Source organism: Lissotriton helveticus, chromosome 2_1 (assembly GCF_964261635.1).
Source record: "Lissotriton helveticus chromosome 2_1, aLisHel1.1, whole genome shotgun sequence".
In the NCBI taxonomy this organism is placed as follows: Eukaryota; Metazoa; Chordata; class Amphibia; order Caudata; family Salamandridae; genus Lissotriton; species Lissotriton helveticus.
In genome coordinates, this window is record NC_136059.1 from 1226386831 (window position 1) to 1226411839 (window position 25009).

A 25009-nucleotide genomic window follows, 5' to 3' on the forward strand; every position below is an offset into this window, starting at 1 on the left:
TTTTCGCGTGGTCCTGTACGTGAAAAATACGACGAATGTTCTGGGATGTGTTCCTACCGGGGACGAACCCGCATTGATCCGGGTGTACTAGGGGGCGTATAATTTGGATATATCTATCGGCCAAGATCTTCCCTAGGATTTTACAGTCGGCCTACAAAAGTGTGATGGGGCGATACGATGACATAAGTTGTGGGTTGCAGATCGGCCAATGTCTTTTCCCCGTCCTTCACCTTATCCGCAAGTTTCCTGTGATCGTCGCGGATCAGGCCAATGTCCGTGGTTAGGGTGCCGAGTCGCTACTCCATGGAGAGCCGGGATAATTCAATGGCTGCCAGTACCTGGTCGAGTTTTGCTGAGAGGGTGGGGTCGGCAGGCGGCGCGGCAGATTGTGACCATGCCCGCGTGTGCGGCATATTTTCAGGGGCAGTCTCGGGTACTAGGGTGGGCTGCGCACCCTTGGGTTTCCCCATGGTGACGATATCCGAGGTAATCTCAAGACCGTGGGGTAAGTGAGGGCGCCTCACAAGTGCTTTGTTCAGGTCAACGGGGGTGAGGCGTAAGTTGCTGACCAAAATGAAAGGAGGATCCAACGAAGAGTGGTGTGGTACAACCTCCTCGCGCCTGAGGAGCGGTCAGCCTGCGAGGAGAGGTCCAGAGGCGGCGTTCCCTCCACACAAGGACATCGCGGAAGGCAGTAGGGGGCCCCCCAGGTCCCGCAACCTCGTGGTGGGAGCAGGGCGGTCAGCAGAGTTCAGGGTGGGCACTTCGATGGAGAGCACCAGAGTCAGGTGGCCACCGCGGTGGAGAGAAGAGGGCCCTCCCAGCGGGTCATTGTAGAGGTCGCGACAATTAGTACATAGGCGTGCAGGTGTCCACGAAGAGTGGCCGCGGGAAAGCCTCACTGCGCGTCCCGGGCGGGCGCCATCTTAAGGTCAGGCACAGTGGACAGCGGAGTAGCTGCAGGGGCTCAGCGGTGGTCTGGGCTCAGGAATGGGGTCCCCCTGAGGCACACAACGCCTGCCGCACGCACCTTGTCCAGGAGGGAAATCGCCAGGTAGCACGCTGTTGTATGGGCTCCACGCAGGGAGCCGGGTGCACAGCAACGGTGGAGTCGTGGCAAGTCCGGGTCCCGCAGGTCAGGCGGTAGGTCCCCACTGGAAGGATGCGTCACGTGGGCAGTCGCAGCAGCCTCCGACGCCCCTCAGCAACCGCCGCCGTGCAGGGGATGGTGGTATGAGGGGGTCGGGGACAGCCAGCTCAGGATCACCGGGACGCGGCGGCCATCTTGGGGTCAGGCGCGCGTCCCCGGCGAGAGTATGTCCCCGTCTCCTGTGGTTGCCAGCGGGGCTGTCCGGGGCATAAGGGGCCAGTAGTGGTCTACCCCCAGGAGTGGGGCTCCTGTTCTCGTCGTCTGCAGTTAGCACCCCGCTCGGGAGGGAGATCGCCGGACGGCACTCCGGAGCAGGGGCTGCGCGCCGGGATCCGGGCACTCAGCCACGCCGGGGTTGCGCCGAGGGATAGGTGGCAGTTCCCCAACAGCAACTTCCGATGTCTCGCCACAGCCGCTACCAAGCAGGGGAGTGCGTCAGATGGCGGCTAGGGACGGTCGACTCCCGTTCATCGGGTCGCGGCCGCCATCTTGGGCTCCGGCGCGCACCTCCGGTGAAAGCAAGAGTATCTTCCCTCTCCCGCGGCCGCCAGTGAGGATGTTCGGGCTCACGGTGTTCTGTTGGTCACCAGGTAAGTTCTGGCTTCCAAGTCTGTTGTTGATGGCTCGCCGCAACCCCTGGAAACGGGCAGGATGCGGGCCCGATCGCGGAGCCTCAGCAAGTCACAGCCGCCATGGTGGCTAGCCGAGCCACGCCCCTACTTCAATTAACAGTTGTTGCAATAATGGATTATCCGTAACCCAACGCCACTGGCTGCAGTAAATGTGAGAGAGTGCCTAATACAATTTATATTTTTGTTATTATACTTCTGATCTTGGAGCAGAGAACAGGATGTAGTATAGCTCTTTATTTCCCAACAAATAAAAGTGACATTTGCTTCCTTGCCCTAAGGGTTTATTGTTAATACATACAGACTAATGAAGGTTTGGAGGCACTGACTCTCTTCTTGTTCCCATTGATACAAATAAGGAAGGGCCTTAGACTCCTGTTCCCCATAATGGACCCCAACAGCGCCAATGTCCATGGGTTTGCGTTTACTGTTTTGGGGTAATGTTCAGGCTACATGACTTATCTCCACACATTCAAAGACCTAGGGTCCTCCGGAAAGTATTAGCCTTTTACTGATGAATCATTCAGGTGGGATATCTCTGCTTCTTTCTCTTCCATACCCTCTCCCATCATCCAGAGACCCCGTTTATGCAATAAGCAGTGTCCCTCACCCTCTTATTCGATGTCCTGGGATGACAAACCTTGTGTCTGTATTTGTTGTTAAAGGCAGAGGGGTGTATGTTTGGGTAAATTACTCTTACCTAATAAGAATAGGCTACTGCCTCCTTCCTCATATTGTTTTCTGACATAGCTACTGACCGGTCAATACACTGAATCATCCAGGAATATGTAATTCCAATCTTATACACAGCGATAAGTGGCCTTGGTGGAGGCAACTCCCTTTCTGCCATATCTCTAGTATGGGAACTGGCTTAGACAGAAATGTTACCTCCAGTGCACAGGTGCTGTTTCTGGCATTTATTCTGCATGGCCGTGGAGAGCATATCAGACCATGGTGGCCACTGTCTATTTGTCGTGGATGGGTGAGGCTGAACCTCAATCCCACACATTAGAACAGCAGCCCCTACTTAGGGAAAAATAGTTCTTTTTATGGATTTATTGACAGTGGTAATGTGGACAATTTTCTAAGATTATTTGGGGCTGTTCAGGGCTGCTGAAGGGGAACTCGGTCAACACTTTTTTCGGTGATCGCATCCTTACAGTCTTAATACCACACACTAAGTGTAACCTCTGAGAACGTCTGAACTATATCTGTTTAAACCATAGCCCCTTGCCTGGCTCATTCGGTGTTAGATCTTCCAACCTCAGCTACATATGTTGGAGCATCAATGGCCTTGGCTTCTTCGAGCTGTCTTATTCAAATGCAGGTACTTACACATTTTCACTGTTTCTTTTTATGATATGCATTGCTAATTTTCAGGTTTTGTGTCCGATTCCTGTTCTGCCATAATGTTCAGAATGCCTTCCACTTCCCATTCCTAGTGGCCAATATTCAACTAGATCCCCCACTAAAACCTCTCTTTGTAAAGAATCTTTGTCTGTGCCTCAACATTCAACAAACTCTTAATATGCTCTTGATCCTTTTACAAGATCTAGTAGATGAGTCTAACCTCATAGTTGTATACTTCCTTTCTGCTACTTTTAGTTTTTTTTCTTACTCTGATTGAAATACGTTTTCACATGGTATGCATGACTAATAGTAATAAACTCTTGTATATACATTTTTCAAGCTTCCCCTTAGACAAAGGGATTCTTCACTGCAGCAACAGTGATTTGTATGACAAAATACAGCTCTCTCAATTGAAATCTGGCAGTATAGGGGAATTTAGTCCTTAGTGTTGTTAAGGTGTTTTGCATCTCGTCAAATATCGGCTTATTGGCTGCATGGTCAATGACTTCCCATTCCCTTTTTGGATGTGCATTACTTCCTGTACTATCACTTAGGGGTGTGGAATTTAATAAAACATCTACTTGTCCATGGAGTGGGTTGCTTCACAAATCTACTTGTCCTGTAACAAAAGCCCACTTGTCCCTTTGGTCCCGTGTAGAGCGACGACAAATTAGGGCAGCAATCTCATTATAGAAGAGTTCTGATATAGCCGCTCTGATTTTGCCAGGGCTCATACCATAGTAGCGTTTGAAAACTTGCAATCCCCTTATGTTGCCACGTTTCTGCAGATCTACTTACTGGGGCTGAAGGTGGTGGTAAGCAATAGTTCCAGGGTTAGAATGCCCTTTTGAGTCTGTGCAAACCTACTAACTTGCATGTTTTAAGGGTTTTCTACAACTCTTCTCTAATCTTTTCCCATACTGAGAAATGTTGGACATTTACTCCTGACAATGACAGACGTAAACCTTCTTCCAGAGTTGGGGAAAAAGTGTTTGAAGGGAAAGTGAACTTGCAAACACTCAGATTTTTGCATGAGCAAATCTGCACATGCATATTTGCTCATGCTAAAATGCAGTTCGCAAATATTTTCTAGGAGTACTATTTCTTGTCCTACTTCTGTAAATTCTTATGAATTCACGAAAGCCGTATAGCTTCATTTAATGCAAGGAAATATACCATGGGTGCACTTTTGAGACTTTCTTCAATAATTCGTCCCCTAGTTTGGTCTGGCGTTGACCATGACCTTTTGCGTTTATTTAAATTCTGTCTCTCTCTCTCTCTGTGTATCAGCTGGCTTTACTGTGAGTGACAGTATGTTGCTCTTAAACAAGGAGCATATCAGCACACAAAGTAGTTTTGTTCAGTGCCAGTAACTACTGTGGTAGTGTGTGCATTTTGAGACCAAAAAAAACAATTATTGCTTTTGCCAATATTTGTTATAATGGTGAGGGCTCGGCAGCTCCCACACCAATAAGATTTTACAAAAACCATGTAAAAACAATTCACCAATTTCAGACCTACTTGATTTGACAATGCTTCTTTATTTTTGTTTCCCATAATCTTATTGAAACTGGTTACACTGATTTTCAATTATGAATATTTTTGGGAAATACTAGCATGCATCAACACATGTTTGCTGCAAAGAAATGGTACCTGACATTTTACAGTAGTTTAGCGAAATGTTTTTTCTTCCTGCTTTCATTTTTTATGAACATTTTATTTTGAAAACAAAGAATCATCAGTCTTGCTTTCAAGCTTCTGCAAATATTTGCTTTAAATCAAGAGCATTCTGAGAGTATTTTACATAGCCTCATATTGCTAAACTTTGAAAATGTGTGTACACATTTTTATGCTGGAACCACTGTCAGTAGTGCAGTCAGAGCTTATAACATTTATCTTGAACGTTCACCCTAATAATAAAGGCTTTCATTCAAAGAACCATAAATAGAGGAACAGCATTAACATATGGACAAAATATTACCTTAACTGCAGACAGTGCCCTTCCCTGATCCATAATGTGGTACTGCAAACTGGCAGCCAAAGGGTTTGTGCTGCAAGGGGTTGGGCCTACTTGTCTCAAGGACAAAATGCACTTGAAAACTTGTTGCCCTTGACCCCAAATAATATGTCCTTGGTGTGGGGCTATAGGAATTCCACATCCCTACGAAACTGAGGAGAAAGCTACATGTGAGAGTCATAGAGCCAAGAAAAAATAATCTCTCCAATTAGGATGACCTGACTTCTGAATGTCTGTTAGTGTCTATGAAATCTCATTGACCATCTTTCTTCATGTAAATTGCTATTTCAAGAGCTATCCCCTCAAAAACTTGTTTTCCAGTAGTTTATGGAATGGTTTCTTAACATAGCTAAAAAGCAAAACAGATCAACCTCCAAATACAGAAGAAAGAATCACAGAGGGAGAAACCGGAGTTCAGTAAACTGCTCTTTGGAATTCTTGGAACCCACTCCTGCGGGTCTTTCCAAGTTAACGATATTTCAAAAGAGAACTGAAGATGAAGGGTTTCTAAGAAACCTACAACCCATCTGCCGACCCTGTCTGCATCTCTGTATCACCCCACCCATTTATTCAGAGAGGACCCTCTTTTCTACTATTAGCTCATCAACCAGCTTGCCAGCCCTATCAATTTGTTTCTTTAAACACATTTTTATTGCCATTTAATCGCGAATCTCCGCAAATTGTGCAGCATACAATAATAAACATGTTCCTGAAAGTGAACTGACAGACACATTTCATCATGTTTACACTGACAATATTTTGGGAGCAGATCTTATGATGATATGGAGGGTATAGCGGGGCATAAGGAAAAAATTGGATGTCAACATAGAGCGATGTAGTGCACTTTGTCTTGTAGAGTGAGTAGCTAATGCATGCGTCGTAAAATAGAACAAAATAGTAACTTTTGAAACCCTCTGGCTGAAGCTGCCATGAGCAGCTACTTGGAAATTCTGGAACATGAGTGGCAGGAGTATACTACAAAAATTTGGGTCTAGGCAAACGGGTGCTCCAGGGGGAGAAAGGGAGCAAAGGGAACCCCTATGTCAAGTCAAGTCAAGGAATCTTATATAACGCACATATCACCGGTAGGTCTCATGGCGCTTGCGGAGGTTCCAAACTGGGTCATATCTAGTTCCGTTTAAAACAGACATGTTTTCAATTCTTTGCGGAAGCACTGGTTGTCTGAAATAGACGAAAGATGGAACGGCAGCGTATTCCAGAGATGGGGGGCAAGAAAAGAGAAAGATCAACCCCCATTTCATACGGTGCGGACTCGTCATGGGGTCTGAAGAAGCTTTGAACAGGACCTCAGGGTTCTTAGAGGCTGATATCTTTTAAGTTTTTTTGCTAGGTAGCCGGGACCAGTACCATAAATGCTTCTATGTGTTAGGAACAAGATTTTAAAGTGACCTCTATTCCTGACTGGAAGCCAGTGGAGGAGCCTTAGACTAGGGCCAGAGGGGGACCTTGGGGGTAGATTCAGCCCGATCGATCTTTTTTTTTCTGGTGGAGAATATTTTCATTGTGTTTTCAAACAGAAAAAACAGCCACTTGCATAGAGTTAATAGTTACAATAACGCACTTACATTGAAGCATTGCATCTGATTCTTACAATGGGCATTCTTGTAGGTCATGCAAGTGATAGTGCAGAGAGTTACAACAATATAGTCTGTAATCAATCTGACTTAGCCTCAGTTACATTATCAGGAGGGTCTATTGCGTGATATTCACATTGAGTATCCCATATCTTAATGTACTTCTTAGAGCTACCTCTGGCTCGATATGACTTTTTCGGCCGCCTTGTAGATGTCCATTTCCCTTCTCCATTCTTCCAGAGTTGGAAGGTCTGGAGAGCCACATTTTCTAGCTATATCTCTCTTAGCTACCACCAAACTCAAGTTGCAGAAGAGAAGTTGGGCCCTCTGGATCTCTGAGGGAATACCTAGAAGTACATGTTTTAGGGTCTGTTTCCAGGTGTACCTTGAGGATTCTGCCAAGTTAGTCGAGAATTAGTCTCCAGTAGTTACGAATAATAGGCCAGTCCCATAATATGTGGAGGAATGTACCTCTCTGTTCTCCACATCTAAGGCAACTTGGTGTTTCTGCCCTACCAAATGTGTAGTCTCACAAGGTCATAGTAGATTCTATGTAAATTATTTTGCTGTATCAGTCTCAGCCTTGATTTAATGGCCACTTCCCTTGGGTGCATCAAGGCCGCCTCCCACTCCAAGTCTCCCAGGTCAGATTCCCATTTCTCCATTTCTGTAAGTTGTCGGGATGTTATTGTTTATAGTTTTGTATTTGTAAGAGATTGCTTTCTCTAGGAGTTCCCCCTGAAGTAGCCATGCTTCTAAACATGAGCATTCTGGCATGTCTGTCCCATCCATGCCCTCGGCCTGCCTTGCGTGTTTCAATTGGACACATTTATAATGTTGCGTCGAGTTTAGTTGATAGTCGCACTGAAGAGAAGCGAGCAGGGAAGGGTCTCCATTTTCCAAAAGATCTCTCAATTTGAAATTCCTATAGGGTCCCAGCTTCTAAAGACTCTTAGCTCTGTAAACCTCGTTCTGACCCACAGTTGAGTCTCTCTAGGGTGTCTTTTTGCCCACCCCAAAAGGTCACGAGTCCTATTTCACGCATCAGTGGCCAGTTGCTTTGCCGATAAAAGCGTCTGTGTGCCCGACCTCCTTATAAGTAGTGCATATATGATTTAGCTTGGAATTGTTGTCTTTCAAACCGATAAGTGGGATGGTCCCTAGGCAAAAATCCCCATTCATTAATTACTATCAAGTGCGACGACCAGTAATTGGATCGGATATCGGGGAGTGCAATGCCTCCCTTATATTAATTTCTCTGTATGGTTTGTAGTGCGATCCTGGGATGTCTCCTGTCCCAGAGCAGTTTGCTGAGTTCTCCATTCATTCTATTGAAATAGTCATCAGGGATAGGATAATAATTGTTTCGAAGCACATATAAGTATTTGGGGAGGGTAATCATTTTGAATATCGTTGCACGTCCTAGCAGCGTTAGAGGTAGTTTCCTCCATCTTTCTACATCCGCTTGGAACCCCAGTAATTACCTTGCGGAAGTTGGGATCTGAATTGCGATCTCTGTCTAGAGTGACAAATATCCCTAGATATTTGAAATCCTCCCTCTCTATACGTAGTCAACGGGGCAGAACCTCTAAGCCCATTCCCATCACTGTCTTCCAATAGGACAACTTAAGGTTTGTCAGTTTGTGTAAATGGATGTCGTCCTGCCAAAGGATAGTTGGAGATTTAATCATGTGGCAGTCCCACAATGTATGAGCCACATCGCTTGCTACATCCCTTCTAGCACAGAGGAGGCCAAGGGGATGATTTAGTTTTTTTAGACTGGGAACTCCATCGCAAATGGACGGAATAGCCTGTCTAACAAACTCCTGACCCACCCGCATCTTTTATAGATGAGCAGACCATAAGCATTCAGTCAACAGAGCCCACGTTGGCATTACAGTGCCTGCCCTATTCAGGGGGGACATTCTAATGTCCTTTTGTTCACCACCACCTGGTAAAACTTGGTGGTGAGGTACAGAAAAGAAAAATAATGACCACCACATCCTGGAAGAGCATTCCCAGGATGTGGGTGTCATTCTTTTGTTTTTGAGGAACAAACTCCAGCTTTGGGACTTTATTTCTGAAAAGTAAAAATGTTTAAACGTTTGGTGGGTGACCTTGAAAACAGAAAAGTAGATATCTCAACTTATATTTGTTCCAGTTGGATAGTGTTTTAATAGGGTAGATATCAGTTTCCCTACTTCTATCTTGCCTTGATACTGTGATAGGCATTTATTATAGCTACATACACTATTTGTATTGCCATTACAATTTCGTAGTCTGGTCTGCCCTGTTCCCATGATGCACTGGGCCAGGGTCAGACTAATTTGCATACAGCCAGGTTCTGAAACTGGGATGGTGCAATGAGCTAAAAAACGGTGTTGGATCTAGCCCTGATCTCTTGACTGGGTGAGAGTACTCTGCTTAATTCAGAGACTCTGTCCATCACCACCCCTTGTTGTAAATAATTTTGTCCACCCTAAGCGTGGAAGGGTATGCTCAGATGTGAGTCCCTTGCTCATTGCACCATCAGGATTCAAGCAAGCCGGGCCGAAGACGCCTGAAATGGCAGAAACCGGTCCCCGGAAGCTTGTTTCCTTCCCTGTGTAAGAATTGGCTTTTGTAGTCTGGTCTGCCCTGTTCCCATGATGCACTGGGCCAGGGTCAGACTAATTTGCATACAGCCAGGTTCTGAAACTGGGATGGTGCAATGAGCTAAAAAACGGTGTTGGATCTAGCCCTGATCTCTTGACTGGGTGAGAGTACTCTGCTTAATTCAGAGACTCTGTCCATCACCACCCCTTGTTGTAAATAATTTTGTCCACCCTAAGCGTGGAAGGGTATGCTCAGATGTGAGTCCCTTGCTCATTGCACCATCAGGTTTCCAGCAAGCCGAGCCGAAGACGCCTGAAATGGCAGAAACCGGTCCCCGGAAGCTTGTTTCCTTCCCTGTGTAAGAATTGGCTTTTGTAGTCTGGTCTGCCCTGTTCCCATGATGCACTGGGCCAGGGTCAGACTACTTTGCATACAGCCAGGTTCTGAAACTGGGATGGTGCAATGAGCTAAAAAACGGTGTTGGATCTAGCCCTGATCTCTTGACTGGGTGAGAGTACTCTGCTTAATTCAGAGACTCTGTCCATCACCACCCCTTGTTGTAAATAATTACAATTTCAAAAGCATTTAGTCTTAGTCTGTACAAGTCTTTCTATTTTAATTCTGACTGGGCCACTGTGTTTTTTGCAGTGGCACAGAAGTTTTCTTGGTGTGGACCTGCTTGTTTCACCATGTAATTGTAAACAGCAGCTCCCAAATATCACTATTTATTTTGGTAGCATAGCAGGGAGAGCTTTTAAGACTGATACATACAGTTGTGCATACATTAATACAAATAATGTTTATACTCCTGGGCAAATCAGTCTTCATGATTTCAATTTTAATCAACTTCTCCGGATCTTTATGGGGCTTTGTAACTAAGTTCGAGATGTTAAGTTGAAATACTACACGTTTTTGAAAGATTTTCAGATTCTGTAATTTCCAGCATTTTTGACATTGTTCGATTTATCTTGAAACCATAGACACTGTAGAAGAGATTAGGATCTGGGCCTATAGGATCTTGGCATGGTGTGGGTATCACACATAATACAAATACTACCTGTGAAGAAAGACAATGTGTTCTCTCTTAGTGGCCACTAATAGCCAGAAATTGGGTTGTTTTATATGCTAATTTCCTGGACAAGTGGTTCCATTGCTAGACAGATTAATAAGGATGCCCAACTCATTTGAATGACATTGCAGAGTCCACTGTTTGTGCTTATGTTTGCTGGCGAGATTGCAAAGTTTGTGAGCAATATAGATTAATCTTTAAAGGATTCTATCAATGTTTCCAGTACCTTTAGAGGACTGGACATTAAAAAGTAGTTATTTCATTTCCAAAGGCTCTCCTTGCGATGTTCATCTAGGCAAAGTTGTTTCTTGAGGTGGATTTGATCATGTTTTGTGAATGATATCATCCATATTACCAATAGGGTGACTTTCTCAAATAGTTAGTGGGAGGCAAAAGATAAAACCCTTCTGACGTATACCTATCTGATAGAGACATCTAGCCGCAGGTTCCTTACCTTTGAACTTCCAGGAGTCAGGCTGGATCTGGAAGATTTTTCGTAGCAGTACCCCTGCGTGCCGGTAGGTGGCGTCGGTCGACTCTGCATGACGACGTCCTCATGATGTCCGTGTCATCAATATTACCGCCACTTCGGCGCGCTGACGTCAGTTCTTTTCTTTCGCGCCAGCCAGCGCCGATACGCTGGAGAGCTACCCCCTGTCATTTTGTGACAGACTTTTTTCAACTTTTTGTCGACTCCTTGGGTGTGTTTAGGATGTCAGGTAAGGACCTCGGGGTTCAAGCTATTCAGCACCTGGCACCGTGCCATGTAGGTTACGGACCCCCATTTGGTTTGTTTGTGGTGTCTGGAACATGATCACGACTCCAAGTCGGGCTTTGACTGTGGGGCCATGGCTCCGAAGGCTTTGAGGGAGCAGTCCCTAAAGATGCTTGCAGCCTGGCGTCTGGCACCGTGGAGGTTGCCTCGCCGGACTCGATCCCAGTCTCGTCGAGAAGAAGGTCTAAGCACCGCTCCGGCGAGTCGAAGTCAGGTAAGAGGCACCACAAAAAAGCACAAGAAGTCGAAGCGTGCGTAGAAACCTCAGTCCTCAAGGCCTGCGTTTCCCTCCCTTTCCGGGGCGGAGAGCGACCCCCAACCAAAGCAAGGAATTTTATGACATGTGCGTCATATTTGCGCAGCCTGACCCTGCCTGCGCACCTTCAGACTATGCAGGCTCAGATGATGGAGGGGCCCCCGGGGTTCCCGTGCCGGAGTCTCGCCCCCGCCTCCACGGCCTCCAAGCGGACCCATTCCCAAGCCCAGACCGAAGCCAGTCGCACCTCTAAAGCGACAATCCCAGGTGTCGCGTCCATCGCCGAGGTCCTCTACGTTGCCGGGCCGACCAGCGATGCCTCCCCGATCCTCATTCCCGTCAGTCCGCCGACAGAGCCGTACGTCTCCATGACGTTTTTTCTGCCCTATTCTGAAGAAGTAAGAATGGAGGAAGAGGATTGGGAGGGGAAGCCGTATCACCTTAGAAATTCCGCCTCAGCAAGACCTCGACTGGTATGACGAATTGGGTGATGCCAGTGATCTGGACACAATACCAGATTCTGACATGCTTTCCCCTCCTACTTGTGCTACGGAGGAGAGAGCAATTTTTACCATGGTGGTGTGGAAGTTCTTGACCTACAGCTTCCTACTGTGGCTGTCAAGACCACCGTCTTGACAGAGGTCCTGCAGACTGGGTTCTCGAGCTCTGAACCCCTACTGCCTTTCAATGAGGCCTTGACAGATGTCCCTCTGGGGACATGGTCCAAACCCAGCACAGGGGCTCCTGTGAATAAGGCGATCGCCCACCGCCATCACCCCGCACCGCTGGACCCACTTTTCCTCCCTAGCCACCCCACCCCCCAAAGCTTGGTAGTCCAAGCTTCCACGTCCTGAGGCGCATTCCCTCCTGCACCCCCGGACATGGAAGCCAAGAGGCTGGAAAACCTTGGGAAGAACATTTTCTCTTCCACCAGCCTAGATCTGCGGTCGGTGAACACTGCACGCCGTTACTCCCATTTTCTTTGGTATACGGTTGCGCTAGTGCTGCCCAGAGTCTCGGAGAAGTACCGGGCTCTACTCTCCCTGCGTCTCTCAGATGGGAGAGATGCAGATAAGTTCGCCATCCGATATGGCTTGGACAAAACGGACTCGCTAGGTAGAGCGACTTCCACGACAGTGGCAGTTCGTTGCCACACTTGGTTGAGAACATCTGGTTTTTCCAGGCTGTCCAAGCCAACCTCATGGACATGCCCTTAGATGGGTCCCGTCTCTTCGGAGACAAAGCAGATACAGCCCTTGGACCCCATTACTGCCTCCAGGGGTTCATCCAGCTTTCGCTCCTTTCGTGGTTATGGAAGCGGGTACGAGCCACGCCAACCCTATTCTGGCGGAGGGCCCCTGCAAATTAGGCAACCTCTATGGGCCGTGGACGCGGCTCTCCCTGGCCCTGTGGGTCCAGGAACCAGAAATCGAGCCGGCCACCATCCCCTCCTCCACCGCCAAACCTTCCTTATCCGATCCTCCAGGAAGTCTTGGCCAGTTGGTGGCAGAATACGCCATATCTTCCACCACTGGTAAACCATCACATCGGACAGGTGGGTGCTGCAAATAGTCCGGAGGGGCTACTCCCTCCCCTTCAAGACTACCCCTCCTTCTATACCTTTCAGCATACGATCGGCTGACTGAGGATCACCTTGCCTTGCCCCGTGAGGAAGTCAATGCTCTCTTGGCTAAGGGAGCTATAGAGAGGGTTCCCGGGCCCGAAGTAGGCAGTGGTTGCTACTCCCTCTATCTACTTCCTGGTCCCCAGGAAAGATGTAGGCCTTCGTCCTATCCTAGATCTCAGAAACCTCAATTTCCTCCTCAAGGAGAAATTCAAAATGCTCACCCTTGCTCAGGTCGTCTGCCCTGGACCCAGGAGACTGGATGGTAGTGCTGGACTTGCAGGATGTCTACTTTCATGTCCCCATCCTGCCTGCCCATCGTTGCTACCTGTGGTCATGGTGGGCCACGAGCACTTTCAGTTCACAGTGCTTCCCTTCAGCCTCACCAGTGCTCCTCAGGTGTTATCAAAAGTGATGGCGGATTTCGCAGCTCATCTGCGGAGATCTGTGGTCCCAGTCTTCCCATCTTGATGACTGGTTGTTGAAGGCGGGCTAGCCCCAAGCAGTAGTCTCCCACCTCCAGACAACAGTGAACCTCTTGCATTCGCTGGGGTTCACTATCAACTTGTCAAAGTCACACCTGACTCCTCAGTTACTTCTTTTCATTGGGGCAGTTCTGGATACGGTGCAGTTTCTGGCCTATCCTCCCGAATGGCGAGTCCAGGATATTCAGGCTATGATACTGATGTTTCAACCTCTATCCTGGGTTCCGGTGGGAATGACTCTGAGACTGTTGGGCCTCATGGACTCCTGCATCCTGCTAGTGACCTATGCAAGGTGGCACAAGTGGGCTCTGCAGTGGGACTTGAAGTTTCAGTGGGCACAGCATCGAGGAAATCTCGCCAACTTGGTCCAGATTTCAGAGGGAACTAAGAAAGATCTGCAGTGGTGGCTGACGGACCGTGAGTGGTTTAACAGCAGACCCCTCTCCCTTCCCCACCCAGATCTCACAGTAGTGACGGATGTGAGAAGTTGGCCTGATATATGATGCTCACTAGTTCTAGTGATCACCTTGTATCAGTCCAAACAACCCTTATGGTGATTGGTTGTAAGTCAACCTTATAGACCAGCTATCCTAATGGTAGCATGGACAAAGCAGTCTTAGGCTAAACTCTTTTGGCATGTGAAGCCAGCTGTTTTACCACAATATAACCCCTTGAATACCAGATGAAAGAACACCACACAGGTTGTTATGAAAATAAACAGTATATTTATTGATAAGAAACACCTCTGAACCCTTTGAGATCAGAGGGCTAAGCACATGACAATCTCTTAATAAAAATACGACAAGTTGCACAAAATTACAATGGTGCTCTAGGGGCAAGGTAAACCATATACCAAGTAAATGGAATGTGAGAGTCAATAGAAGAAATGGAGCTGTCCAGAGGCTGCAGGACCGCTGGGACTACGCTATCCTAACCTTAGGTAAGTAATAGGAGGCCCACGGGACGCGGGTGCAGAGTGTGAACTCACACGCGGGATGCGTAACAACGTCTATGGACAGTACAGTTCAAGAAAAAGGGAAGTACGGACAATCCTGACTAGTTAGGACTAAAACGACTGTGGAACTGGACTCTAGGAGAGTCAAGCTACCCTTGAGCACCGAAATGCTCTCGTTACCTCACCCACGGGCTGCGGGTGCATAGGTGCGAAGTCGTGTCGGGTTTCTGCGTTGAAGTCAATGGAGCCTGAAAGAAAAGATGCTGCAGGCGACCAGGAGGAAGATGTCCGGTGGGATCCAAGGGTGGATCCGGAAAGCTGAAGACCTGAAAGCAGAGGGGACAATGTTCAAAGTCACTAGCCAGTGACTGGAGTGGAACCAGGAAGGAACCAGATGTCGTAGTCGCGATCAGGTGAAGTGTGGACGCTTGACTCTGCAGCCACGTGGACCAGGAGGTGTCTTCGACGACCAGGATGGAGGCACGAGCTGTCCCACGCAGGCTCTCGCTGTCGGCGGTGTCTGTTCCGGAATCGGCGTCAACAGACCTTGGCAAAGGCAACCCACGCGGTGAGTGGAAAAAGCGTCTGGTGCGGACTAGGAGAGTCCGGGGTGCTCCTCTTTTGGAAGGGAGCAAGGGCCAGTCTGGAGCAACCAGACCAGCAGTGAAGATTTCAAGGTTCGTCGTCTAGGAGGCCACTAGCCAGCCGGCAAGTGACCAGATAACGCGTCGAGCAGCAGACAAGCAGAAGGGCCCCACGCAGATCTCGTGGATGCTGGAAGGCTGATCTTCGGTGCAGGGGCTGCTCGGGGCTGGGGCTTCTCAGTCCCCAAAGCACTTGGTCGAGTTTACCTCGGGAGTCGTGCTGGAAGAGAAGTGCAGTTTCTTTCAAGATAGCCGGTCCCACGTGTCTCGTCGCACCCACGGATCTCAGCTGTGCTGCAGATGTGAGTTGAGGTCGGAGAGGTCTGGGAATCCGGGTCTCGTCGGGCTCTGAAGTCTGGATCCTCGAGGGAAGACGACAAAGGGAAGCCGCTGGACGCTTGATGGTGCCTGCAGTTGCAGGGTGGACACTCCTTGCCCACAAGGGAGATTTCTTCAGTCTTCTGTGGAGCAGAACGTCGAAGTCCAGAGTTTCTTCTTGTAGAGTAGTTCAGGATTAATCTAATTTGGAATGGGACCAGCTCCTACCTTTATCCTGCTAAAGGGGGCTGCACTACTGACTAGGTCCCTCCCCTGGGTGGGACCAGGAAGGGGCGTGGTTACACCCCCTATCCTTTGTCCGGTTTCGCGCCAGAGCTGGGGCAGGGATGCCCCAGCAACTGGTTTGAACCGGTGTATGCACAGGGCACCTTGTGTGCCCCAGGCATGTCTCATTCCTTTCAGGCCTATCCTACCCAATACACAAAATCCTGTCTGGGGTGGTGCTAGCACCTCCCAAGGCAGGAAACCCTTTGTCCAAGCCTCCCTCGCTGGAAGGACTCCCAGCAGTAGGAGGTCAGACTTGTGTCTGTGGTGGCAGCATCCATTTTGTGATGCCAAGGCTTGAGTTAGCTTTAACCGGGGTTCACAGTTAAATACATGTCGTGTCCCTCTAGAAGGGTGGAATGCTACCCCCGTCGCCAGAATTGGCGAGGGGGTAGTATTCCAATTCGTATGACACCTTACTCGACATGTTTTGATAATGTTATACCAGAGTTAGCATTTAACCGCGAGGTTGATAATGCACTTAAGAGTATATGGTATAGCGTTATCATGGAACAGCTATTAGGACTTGGTTCCGCAAGCTGCAGACGGGCTCAGCTCATGCCACAGCACCATCTCACATAATTCCAAGCACTCTGCCTTCAGGATTGTTAAGGCCTGCCATAGGAGTGACTGATAGGAGGATATGTGTCCATTTTAGGTTTAGATATAGGTATACTATATCTACAGCAAAGGGTGATTACACCACTTTGCCCCAGCTGTCGTGCAGCCAGTTGTGTCAGTTTTAGATGGCCAGCCAGGGGTGGCATAATACATGCTTCAGCCCCTGGTAGGCCCTGGGTACACCTATGCCCTGGATACCTAAGGTATACTGTACAGGGACTGATAAGGTGGCCCAGTACCAATTGGTAAATGCACCTAAAGTACATGGTTGTTAATTTAGAGAGAGAACAGCTAGGCTGTGGGTCTGATTAGCAGGCCCACAGCCAGGGAAAGTCGTAAACCAGTGAAGCAAAAATCTGGGGTGACCATAGGATTGCAGACCCCACACTCCTACAACTGACGCATCTCTTCTGGGCTGCGGTGGTCATTTGGGGGAGGTCCGAGGACTCTGGTCTCCTGCAGAAACCAAGCTCCATATCAACCTGCTGGAGCTTTGGGCGATCCGACTGGCACTAAAAGCCTTTTTGCCATCCATAAAGGGAAGGTTTGTTCAAGTGTTCACAGACAAAACTACCACCATGTGGTACTGCAACAAGCAGAGCGGAGTGGGGTCGTGGACCCTTTGTCAAGAGGCCCTGCATTTCTGGACTTGGCTGAAACATCAGGGCATTTCCCTGGTAGTTCTCTGAATGCCAGGGAGGAAGAGCTCAGCCGAAGGTGCCTTGTGGATCACGAATGGTGTCTCCATCTGGAGGTGGCACAAGAACTCTTTCAGCGGTGGGGAAAGCCTTGGTTAGATCTGTTCGCTCCGAAGAGAACGCGCAATGTCAGCTGTTTTGCGCGCTGGAGTTTCCAAGCCGGCACTCACTCAGTGACACTTTTTATTGCGAATGGAGCTCAGGCCTCCTACACGCCTTTCTGCCCATGCCACTACTGTCCAGAGTGCTCAAGAAGATCAGGAGCGACCGGGCACAAGTCATTCTAGTGGCTCCGGACTGGGCACATAGAGTGTGGTATCCCGAGCTTCTGGACATGATCATCGACCCTCTGGTCAGGCTGCCCCTTCAGAAGGATCTTCTGTTGCAGCAGCAGGGGAGGGTCCCCCACCTGAACCTGTCCACTCTTCGCCTTCTTGCGTTGGAGATTGAGCGGCGTCAGCTGACCGCATTTTACTTTCCTCCTGAAGTCTGTTAGGTTATCTTGGAAGCCATGCGTCCCTCTACCAAATCAGTATACTCCTGCCGATAGAAATTGTTTTGTAAATATTGTACAGATCTGTCTGTTGACCCTCTATCTGCTCCCTTATCTGAAGTCCTATTCTTCATACCTTCTTTGGCCCGGGAGGGCTCTGCTCTGGGCACCTTGAAGGGCTACCTTTCAGCCCTTTCTTCTTTTCTTCAGGTGACTGATCAGCCATCTCTGTTCACATCTCCCAGTTGTGCAGAGATTTTTGAAGGGGCTAATGCATTTAATTCCCCTTTCACCTTTTATCATGCCACAGTGGGACCTTAATTTGGTGCTCACTTCCTTGATGTATGCACCATTTGAGCCGCTGCATAACTGCCCTCTGCGATGGCTCACCATTAAGACAGCTTTTTAGGTGGCAATAACCTCTGCCAGGAGAGTCTGTGAACTACTGGCGCTTTTATCAAAGCCTCCTTACCTGACAACCTTTCCAGATAAGGTAGTTCTCCGGACTCGGGAATCTTTCCATCTGGGACAGTCGGTTACCCTGCCCACCTTCTATGCTCCCCTGCACCCTTCCAAGGAAAAGGAACATATTCACCGTCTGGACCCAAAAAGTGCATTGTCGTTTTACCTTGATCGAACAAAAGAGTTCTGGGCGGACGACCAACTCTTTATAGGGTATGTGGGCGAAAAGAGAGGCTGTGCTGTCCAGAGGAGGACTATATCCCGATGGGTTATCCGCAGCATAAAAATGTGTTATGCCTTAGCGAAGAAGGAGCCTCCTGGAGAGCTTAGGGCCATTCCACCAGGGCGAAAGCGGCCAACACTGCTCTCAAGCGTTGTGTTCCCGTATCGTATATTGGCAAGCTGTCACATGGGCATCTCTGCACACGTTCGCCAGACACTACTGCCTGGACTCCCAGGTTCGCAGTGAGGGCCTTTTTCGTCACTCTATTTTACAGGATTTTATGGTCTAAACCTTTCCGCAGCCCCTCCTCCGGGGATGCTATTGCTTGGGTATCTGTTCAAAGGTATGGAATCTGCGGCTAGATGCACAAGTTACTTACCTTCGGTGACGCCTTATCTGGTAAAGACATGATCTAGCTGCCGATTCCTTACCGACACACCCATTCATCCTGCACTGCGGAATTGGCTTTAAGCGTCACGGATGGTCCCCTTAGGGCCCTAGCTGTTAACTTTTTCTCCACACACCATGGTCAGTCACTTCATTGCCCTGCGCTTCTGGCGTGAAACGTCGTGAAAGTACTGATATCAGCGCGCCGGCGTGGCGGTTATTTGACGATGCGGACGACGCAGATGACGTCACACGGATTCGACAGACGCCACCCGGAGTCGACAGACGCCATCTACTGGCGTGCAGGGGTACTGCTATGAAAAATCTTACGGATCCAACCTGATGCCTGAAAGTTCAAAGGTAAGATATCTGCGTCTAGATCATGCCTCTACCAGACGTTACCGAAGGTAAGTAACTTGTCCTTTAAGCATTGAAATATAACCTGAACACTCTTACCTTGTGTTGCAACTGTCATCAGACATCCGTAGACTGTGAACTTGCTCTTCTCCATTATATCTAATCTGTCAACTATTTAAGTATAGTGTTAAGATTGACCCTAAGGTATTTTGTGATTATTTATCTTCAATAAGCATCTGAAGTTCCACATTATTCATTGCTATTTCCTTGGATGTATGCAAACCTTGTAAATGTGCCATTGCGCTTAAAGATCATATTGAATGGAAAGTTCAATTTGTAAAGTTATTCTACTGACCTTGGGTGAATATTCACTTCTTTCTGCATCTGCTGAGTTTAAGACCTGAAAGGTCCTGCAAAACTGGGTTCTATTGCTAAAGTCGCTTCTAGGACCTCTCATGAAATATCTGGTTTCTTTCAGATTGTGGGAAAACCCTGTTTTAATGGTTTAACTTGATCTTTATTTCATCAGCAACATGGACAATGTTATTGATATAAGACTTAAGATTTAAAAAGCAGATTGACAACTTGATACCTCGTATTGAAATGTTGTGACAGCATTATACATTTTCTGTTGCTCCCTGCTTTTCATATGTGCCAGCCTTTTGATCTTCCAGTATTTGTTTATTTGTGCCAGTTTCACATAGTTGTTAGAAATGGCCACTACAGAGATGTGTACACCATCCATTCCGTGCTGTTTGGCAACACAATTTTGATCCAGTTCCGCAAGCTTTAATGTAATTCCAGGGTCTCATCTGAGCACTGTGATTTTTCATGTAATATCTAGAATAACATTCATTACGTTTACTGTGGTTGGTAGTTTGTGGCTCTATTCAGTATTATTCACATCTGCTGATGATGATTTAGGCCCTATTGTACCAGTATATTAAGATTGTCACTTGGGATGCTATAAGCGCATAAGAGTTTTTATGTTAGTGACGGCCTCTAATCTCTCGGTCTTTGGGAGAGGGCCCATGTCAAAGACTGATATCTAGTCTTTCTATCGGTTTCTGAGGGAAAACTTTTGACTAGGGTTAAATAAGGCCTTTGGGTTCTTTCTATCGGAACATATACTTTCCAAACAAGAATGACGTTACGCTAGATACATCTAGGGTACTTGGCCATATGAAGACTAAAAATCATGATTTCTGGAGTGAATCAACAGTATTGCTCCTCTACTATTCGCTGTAATCTTTACTAGACACCTGCTACGCAGAGATCCAGTCACACCAGGAGATCTAAATGACAATTAATGGTAGAGTTAAAGGAGAGATGCAAATAGTAAGGATTTGAAGTTCTCTGAGATTGCAATACTTTGATCACCAAAAATGAGGTGGCTCCTTCCAAGACTAAACCCTTGTTAAAGATGACCACACTCGTTGCTGTAGGCCTGCATTTATTTATATGACTGTTTTTGTACCTGTGACCAGAGCCAACAAACAGGCTGTTCTCCCAAGAGGCAGGGGCCAATTTCCTCACTGTCAACACGCCTGCATCTAAGATTGACATTATTATAACTTGAAATATCTACTTCATGTTTTATTCATTATACAAGATCTTGAACTTACCAGTAGTTGTGTCAGTTGTAAAAGGTCAATAGTTCACCTTTCCTGAATCCTGGTTTCTAAAAATATAATAATGAACAGAATTGATCTCCCTCATTATCCAAACGTTCCAGAAACCTCATCCTCATTCTATTTTCTACATTTGCTTCCACCACCTTTCTCTGTAACACTCTGCTCCCAGTGTCACATTGTCTCTTCCCCACTCTCTAATGATGTTTGCTCTGGCCAGCCCCTTAGGACTGTAATACCTTTCCTTTAACATCTGTCAGGTCTCTTGCACAACTCTTTTGGGTACGAACACAAACATCGCCTCTTCCCAAAGCTTTCAAATTTTTAATTTAGATGCTACTCTTACTTCAAATATTACATACTTGTATGCATTCTCGCTCTCTCTCTCCCTCACACTCTCATATCCTATTGCCTTACACATCTTCTTTTTAGGTGTGCCAAGTTAACAACTTTATCAGCCACCTCATATTCTTCTTTATTACTTATTTGGCAATAACTAAATCTTTACTTCTTGTCTCAATATTGTTGTTATGGATTTGTTATACAACACAGCTATCTATTGTAATCCTTTGTAAATAATTGATTGAAAAACAATCCAACCATGCGACATGTCTAACCCTACTTTCCTTTGCATTGATTTTTTTATGCCATATTACTGCAGTGCTAATTGTTGAATTTTTTTGAAGTGTTTTGTAGAGCACAACTGGTTTCATTTGATTGGCATCATATGTGGATTGGCAATCTACAACTTCACTGTAGTGGACCTGCACTTCCCATTGGCCCTCTACAAGAAACTCTTGGATACATTGCCTGATTTAGAAGACTTGAAAGAGCTCTCCCCCACGGAAGGAAGGTACACCATCTAAAGGGAGGCTGCATGGAACCTATAGTCTTTTTGCTCATTAGTTTAAGCTTTCACCTGCAGGGACATGTACAGATTGTAATGCATAGGATATGGTACACTGGTCATTGGCGGTGGCAGAAGAGTTTAGAAACTGAAGTATTCCGCTACTGATATTGTTAATGCAATACTCGTATATTTCCTCACCTGTTTATTTCAGGTCAGTAGAAATGCATGAATATAAATGAAAGTGCAAGATCGCAAAGCAGGGGTCATTTTTATTTCATGTATAAAATGTTGAGAAGTTCATAATTCTGCGGAATTGCGCAGTTTAACTACTGTTTTCAATTACTCCAATGTTGACCTATCATTTGCAAGTGACTTTTGTGTCATAATTGGCCATGTGAAAAAATATAAATTGGAAATATATTTTCCTCATCAATGTAATTTGTGGATTTTATTTGCAGTCAATGATGAAAATTCACTGTATGTATCATAATAATGATTTTTACTGAGGATTATTCTAAGTTCAACATTTATGCTGAAAAGCCCATAAGAAAATCTGATTTTGTAAATAATTTGTCCATAATTAAGTTCTCCTCAAAAATATCCCTGCAGATATGTCCAAGTGAATCTACAGACTCCAAGAAATTGAATTGTTAATTACTGCAGATTTCTCTTCCAACAAATTCAGTTTCAGATATTTTCTTCACACATTTTCAAAAAACATTTTGGTCAATTTCAGGAAATTGGTGAACATTTGGGCAACTTTTGTGAAATAGGTGCAGTCTAAATTATCCAATTGGCACACATCTACCAAAAAATCCCAACTCATTTGAAATGTACTTGTGGCCACCTGAAGCTTTTCTCTAATTATACCTCTAGCAACCAATTCATTCATCTGCATTTTTATTTGAGAAGGCAGCGATTGACTTGTATTTTCTTACAGAAGGGTCACTACGAAACAGAAAATGTGCATGTGTTTTTATATAATGGTTAAAGAATACCTTGTTCCAGTGGAAATTCAACTATCCTGCCATACGTGCTAGTGAACATGATAGTAGTCAAGTAGTAGATAAGGAAACCCACACTTACTCCAGTATTGTATCTTTTATAGATTCACATGCTTGAATCATTCCACGTCATCAAGATGGGAGTACCCAGTACCTCAGAAAAGTACTGTCCTAATAGACCTAGAACCTGCAGGCCTTGGGTCTCTTGGTTAAGTAACATATACTAGTCATTATTCAAATAAGGTTTGACCTTAGAAGACAACCAATCAGATGACACCACTCTGTAGAACCTTCCTGAGAGAAGCTCCAGTCTCTCAGACTTTCTACCACGTCTTGCTAGGGAGTCTCCACTGAGCTCTGCTCATGTTTTTTCCTCAAAGATCTTCAGAAAGATTGTTGACAGACTTTTCTTATTCTGGTTTAAAAGATATACTTTACAGATCTGTATTCTGTTTTAAGGTGAAGCAAACTGACGTCCATTATGTCAAAGACACCTACAAAAGGCCTCTTCAGAGCTTGTGGTACTTGCAGGAAGAAGAGATTACACTTCAACGACCCTCATAAAGACTGTCTATATTGTCTTTATCCGAACCATAAAACCAAGTGCTGTTTGGTATGTTGCACGTTCTCTACAAAGACCGAGAAGCAAAGCTTCTCTTGAGGCTGCATAAACTCAAAAGCAGAGATAAAAAGAGGAATGCCTCTTCAAGGTCTTCTGTTAAAACGCCTCTTAAGAGACCTCTAGATGACCCTGTAGGTCTCAGGAACCACCTTAAAAGAAGTCTAAGAAAATCTCTGCGGGATCCATGGACATGATGCTCCTTCCAAGTTACCTCATAAGCAGCAGCAAGACAAGAAAAAGGCACGTTCTTCCTCAGAATCCCTTCAGAAAAGGGCTTCAGAGCCTCCTACTTCACCACCTAAAGTGAGACACACTTTTAAGAAACAAAGTTCTGCTCCGCCGACGGATGGCTCATCGACAAAATCGATGAGGAAGAGATCCTCTTCTGTTTCAGACGCGTCAACGGCCCCTACTGTCACAAATATAATGGTGTATTTGGCGGGATTCTCCTCGTTAGCGTCATTGTCCACAAGTCAGGCGCCACTGTCGTCAACTGTAAAAATTACCTTCTCCTCAAAACCATCGTTGACGAAAAATTCCTGCGCCAACGGAGAACCTTTCACTTACGACCTCATCATCAACTCCAGCTTCACCGCCATCATCGACGGCACTTTCACAAAAGTTTGTTCACTGAAGACTCCTCATCGATAACACCTAACCCGTCAACAGTGGATCCAGCATTGTTAATAAAAAAAACTCTGACAACTCAGATGACGAAGACAGAAAAAAATCTGTTTTATACAGAAAATAAGCCACAAAAGGTTGACACCATCTTGAACACCTCAAGCCAAGTATAATTATTGTTGCCTTCACATCTTTTAGATGATGACGACTCTGTAGATGACACTCCCAAAACAGTCCCTCCATCACCTACAGTACAGGTTCAACCACCAACTCCACCTCCTGCACAGATATCTCTGGTAATGCGCCACTCGTCACAGGAAGTGCCTATTCAACAACCATCCTCTTCTGAGGAGAAGAGAGAAGAAGGTGAAATTTACATGAACAAGATGAATGGGATGATTACATTCTGCCACCACCTTCGTCGCCGTCTCCACCTCAAACAGATTCTCCTCCAGAGGATTTACGAGGTTTCCACAACCTCTTTGAGAGAGCAGCCAGACGTTTTGAGTTACCAACGCCCATGCATCAGCAAGACTGCTTTCTTTATGATTTTAAAGAGCCTTTCAGACAATAAGTAAGATCTGTGCCCATTATTGCTTACATCTGAAAGAGACTGTAGTTATAGATTCCTTGCCTTTAGAATTACTCCCAGGTGTCAGACTGGATCCAGAGATTTTTCTTTAGCAGTACCCCTGCACATCGGTAGGTGGCGTCAGTCGACTCCACATCCATCGTCTGCATCGTGCTCGCCGGGATGACGTTGCGGTGTCTATTTAGACGCCGCCCCTGCGCACTGACATCAATTATTTCTTTCTCCGCGCCAGTATAGCGCAGAGCTGGAGAGAGCTTAGCTTGCCCCTTAGTCATTTTTTGACTAACCTTTTTCTCTACCTCTTTTTGAGTCTTCGACTCCTGGTGCATGAGGGATGCCACATCGCCGAACCGGATTCAAGCCGTGCGAGGCCTGTAACCACCTGATGTCTGTTGCGGACCCCCACCTCGTGTGCCTCTTGTGCCTGGAGCACGACCACGACCCAAAGTCGTGCTTTGACTGCTGGGCAATGAATCCAAACTCTTTGCAGGAGCGGTCCCGAAAGCTCTTGGAGGCCCGGCAGTGTGTTCCGCGTCGCTCGAGGTCCCGGTCGAGAGGAAGGTCTTGGGACCGGTCGCGAAATCTCCATCCGTCATCAAAGTGTTCACACTCCTCTGGTAAGTCAAAGCATAAGAAGAAGGTGAAAAAGCACCGTCGCTCTTCTCCTTCTCCCCGTCCATCGGCTGATGCGATGAGGG

The 25009-nt window shown here is 46.6% G+C and overlaps 1 protein-coding gene across 1 annotated transcript in view; it reads left to right on the forward strand.

The window, feature by feature from the left end:
- The window catches only part of HERC3 (HECT and RLD domain containing E3 ubiquitin protein ligase 3), a 604132-nt gene that overhangs the window by 434016 nt on the left and 145107 nt on the right, over positions 1–25009 (forward strand). The window contains exon 21 of the mRNA XM_078676105.1: positions 21306–21472. Coding sequence (XP_078532231.1) covers positions 21306–21472 — 167 coding nt within the window. The remainder of the gene's footprint in view (positions 1–21305; positions 21473–25009) is intronic.